We start from the raw sequence: 3,609 nt of genomic DNA, 5'->3' as shown, positions 1-3,609 counted from the left end.
CAGAACATCAATGCTGGAAACAAGGTGGACTCACTGGGGTGAGGACTAACTGACCCAATAGGAGAAGCAGGAGTGGTCAGGAACATTGTCTACTTTAAAACCCGTCCAAAACCAAGATTAATAGATAAAACTAAACCTGTGTTCTCCCAGCCTGAAGGCCCCCACGCGGACCGGTGCAGTGTGGAGTTTGGGACCCCCAGCGGACACCTCGGGCCTCGGGAGAAGGTCAACATCACTGTCACCTTCACAGGACATACACAGGTAACTAACTAGAGCTTGAAATACATTCCTGTCCCTGTGCAGTTGTAGGCTTAATGTTTTCTGTATTAACTGCAGGTAGCTAAAGAGATTCTAATATAAACATATTCCTGTCACTGTGCAGTTTTCTGGAGCCAGAAATGGTGTGGATCTTTGCTTGCTGTATTAACTGTTCATAATTCACTTCAATATGATAAATTGCAATGATTTCTGAATTGCAATGTCTTCAGTTTGATACATACTAAAACAAAAAAAAGAGCTCACACCTTCCTGAAATATTTAAGATTATTTACATATTAATATATATAAAAATGACTCTGTTTTGGGCTTTGAGAGCAACTCAACATTGCTTTGATACACACTAAAACAAAATAATCAAAGAGCTCATCATCGCATACCTTCCTGAGGTATTTAAGATTACATTGTACAAAATTTTGTTTTAGGCCTTGAGAGCAACCCAACATTATCAATATTGCTAAAGGTCATTGAAGTTTATTGTCAGTGTTTTTTATTGTGTACACCCACTAAAAACACATTACTTCCACAGATGCCTAAAATTGAAATAACTAGTACTTACTACATTGTAAGGTCACGATAATGTAATGTGCGATATATTGTACATTTTTAAAACATTTGTCATCTAGTATATATAATCTTTAAGATGGAATTACAACTTAAAATTGTAATTTTGCAGCTGCGACACTTCAGCGAGTTAAAATTATTCTAAATGTTTTTTCTTATGATCCAGGGTGAGATCTCGGAGGTTCGGATCCCGTGTCAGATCCAGGGCATGGCGGATCCCGTGTACCTGACTGTGTTCTGCCAGGTGCGAGGCCTGACCGTGTCTTACAACGTCTCCAAGGAACCGGAACTACAGTGAGTAATGTCTTCATTTCTCTCTCTCTCTCCTTCTCCCTCTCTCTCTCTCTCTCTCCTTCTCCCTCTCTCTCTCTCTCTCTCTCTCTCTCTTTCTCTCGAGTTTAACTTTTTTTTCCCAAAACTTGGGGTTAGACGTGCTTGCATCAGTAACATGTCCTATCTCACTTCATTTTTATGTTTACCAAAGGAAAACATATTGTTTTTGCTCTGTTTTGTCTTCAAGGGCAATGCCCTGAACCAGACATCTGTCACCATGGTAACTTGTGTTGGGTTACATCATGTTGTAATTTTATAGCAGGAGGGATTTAGATTTCTATCACCATTGAATGTGTTTGAGTAAGAGCTAAAACTTAATGTCCAAAACTGAGTAAATTGTCTTGGTCTTGTCTTATATATCCAGTTTAAGACCCAATTTTATTTAATATTTTAGTATTGAACATAAAGTTTTAGCCTTTCTGTCATAGAGCAGTAGTTTGTTAGGCCATGTTAATGTAAACAGATGTTGAAAGGTAAAATCATACTAATTAATATTCTACTCCAGGGGTGAGGACAAGAGGAACAACTAGGTCCTCGACTTTGGATTTAGCCATTTCGTCTTAAGGCACTGTAGTTTGATAGGCCATTTTGCTTTGCAAATGTTGGTTAAGTTTTAAATTTTGTTCTTAACACTACTCCAGGGGAGAGGATGAGAGGAACGACTTGGTCCTGGACTTTGGGACAGATGTAGAGATCCACGGGAACCCTCGGCGGTTCCTCCACATCACCAACCACACGGCCATCGTCGCGCCCTTCTCCATCCACGTCGACTACTTCCACGCTCGACCCCCCTCCCCACCCGGCCAGAAGGCTGGCATATTCCATCCGGTCACCAAGGGGTAGGTTTTTTATGTTTACTGAAGGAAAACATATTGTTTTTACTCCGTTTCTTCCTCTTCTTCTTCTCCAAACAGTGATCTATGACCTGACCAATGAGATGATTTGTTGACGTCTGTCACCATGGTGACCGGTGTTGGGTTACATAATGTTGCAATTTCATGGTCTGCTCTGCGCCTGTCACCATATCTCTAGTAGTACATGTATGTGAGTGTGTTTGAGTAAGAATTAACAGAGCAGACCATGTCCAAAGATAAACATTATGCATTTTGCTTTGCAAGTGTTGAACTTCTCTAGTTCTTTTTTTTCTTTTCCTTAGTTACTGAATGTTTTTAACATTTTCTTGTAACCGATGATTAGGCTTAAGGAGGTCACAGGTTTGATTCCCGGTAAGACATTGTTTTTGGTCTTTGGTCCTTGAGATGAAACTGTTTCATGACTTTCCTCTCTCTATCCTGGATAAGGTGTAAAATGTGTACCTGACTTCAGTTTGGGAGGTAAAATGCAGTGGAAGGAGAGTGAAGGACCCTGCCTTCCAAAAAGTTAATAGACCCTATGTGGGTTGATGATCCACCTGCCCCTACAGTCTAAAAAAAAAAGGGACTGCCTTTACCAAGTATACCTTTAACTTTTCTAAATTTATTGTCCCTCCCAGCTCCCGTCGGCAGCTCCTGGGCCGCACGCCGAACATCGCAGATCCGCTGAGCAAGACTCCCAGCAAGTCTCAGGTGGACTTCTCTCAGGCGCTGCTGCGTGACGGGAGGGGGGCGGCGTTCCTGGTGCAGCCTGCGGCGGGCGTGCTCATGCCCTTCCACACCGTAACCGTGGAGATAACCTCCTACTCCGACATCTGGGGACAGTACCAGGACCACCTCATCTGCAAGGTTGGAACTGCAATCAATTAATTATTACGTTTAACTATAATTATGTATAATATTATCTACAAATGTTTCATTTGATTTCTGTGATCTTAAAATTGCAAATTTCTAAATGATGTCAATGTAACTGAATGTTTCTCTTAGGTTTTTAATCCTCCGTAAAATTTGATAAATTACAATTGTTTTTGTAAATTAGCGACAATTCAGATTTTTCATGAGTCTGTCAGTGCTAATAAAGCTTTCTTATATCTTAATATGTCTGTCTCCACTATATTCATAAAGAGTACAATGAGCAGTTGTATATCTGATGATTGTGTTCTGTGTGCATCTCCAGGTGAAAGACCTTGCGCCCATGTCCATCCCCGTCCGCATGACCGTGGTCGGCTGCCCGCTGAACTTCCAGATGACGGCAGCGTTCCGCGACCAGCAGCCGGTGGTCCGGTACGGGACGCACGTGTCCGGCGTGGCGCCAATCGCGCGGACCATGCGTGTGAACAACCCCTGCCCCTACGCCATCCGGCTGGACTGGCAGTCGTACAACCACAGACAGCAGGATCCGCAGCTGCTGGACCTGATGGTCAGCTACGGGCAGGACTTCCCGCTCAGGGACGCACACGGGGAGGAGATCATCCCACCAGAGGTACAGAAACTTGACTGTTAAACCTTAAATATGCTGCACCAGTATATAACCATTGCATAACCAGTGCAAGTCAGCTACAGG

General features: G+C 42.8%; 1 protein-coding gene across 1 annotated transcript in view; it reads left to right on the top strand.

Annotated features, from left to right (window-relative positions):
• The window catches only part of LOC109468548 (deleted in lung and esophageal cancer protein 1-like), a 32,603-nt gene that overhangs the window by 20,004 nt on the left and 8,990 nt on the right, over positions 1-3,609 (top strand). Inside the window, exons 30-34 of the mRNA XM_019766789.1 lie at positions 151-261; positions 1,007-1,134; positions 1,815-2,012; positions 2,666-2,894; positions 3,223-3,528. Coding sequence (XP_019622348.1) covers positions 151-261; positions 1,007-1,134; positions 1,815-2,012; positions 2,666-2,894; positions 3,223-3,528 — 972 coding nt within the window. The remainder of the gene's footprint in view (positions 1-150; positions 262-1,006; positions 1,135-1,814; positions 2,013-2,665; positions 2,895-3,222; positions 3,529-3,609) is intronic.

This window comes from Branchiostoma belcheri, unplaced genomic scaffold (assembly GCF_001625305.1).
Source record: "Branchiostoma belcheri isolate BF01 breed outbred unplaced genomic scaffold, Haploidv18h27 scaffold2, whole genome shotgun sequence".
NCBI classification, from domain to species: Eukaryota; Metazoa; Chordata; class Leptocardii; order Amphioxiformes; family Branchiostomatidae; genus Branchiostoma; species Branchiostoma belcheri.
Note: the sequence above shows the minus strand (reverse complement) of the source record. Positions and strands in the feature narration are given on the sequence as shown.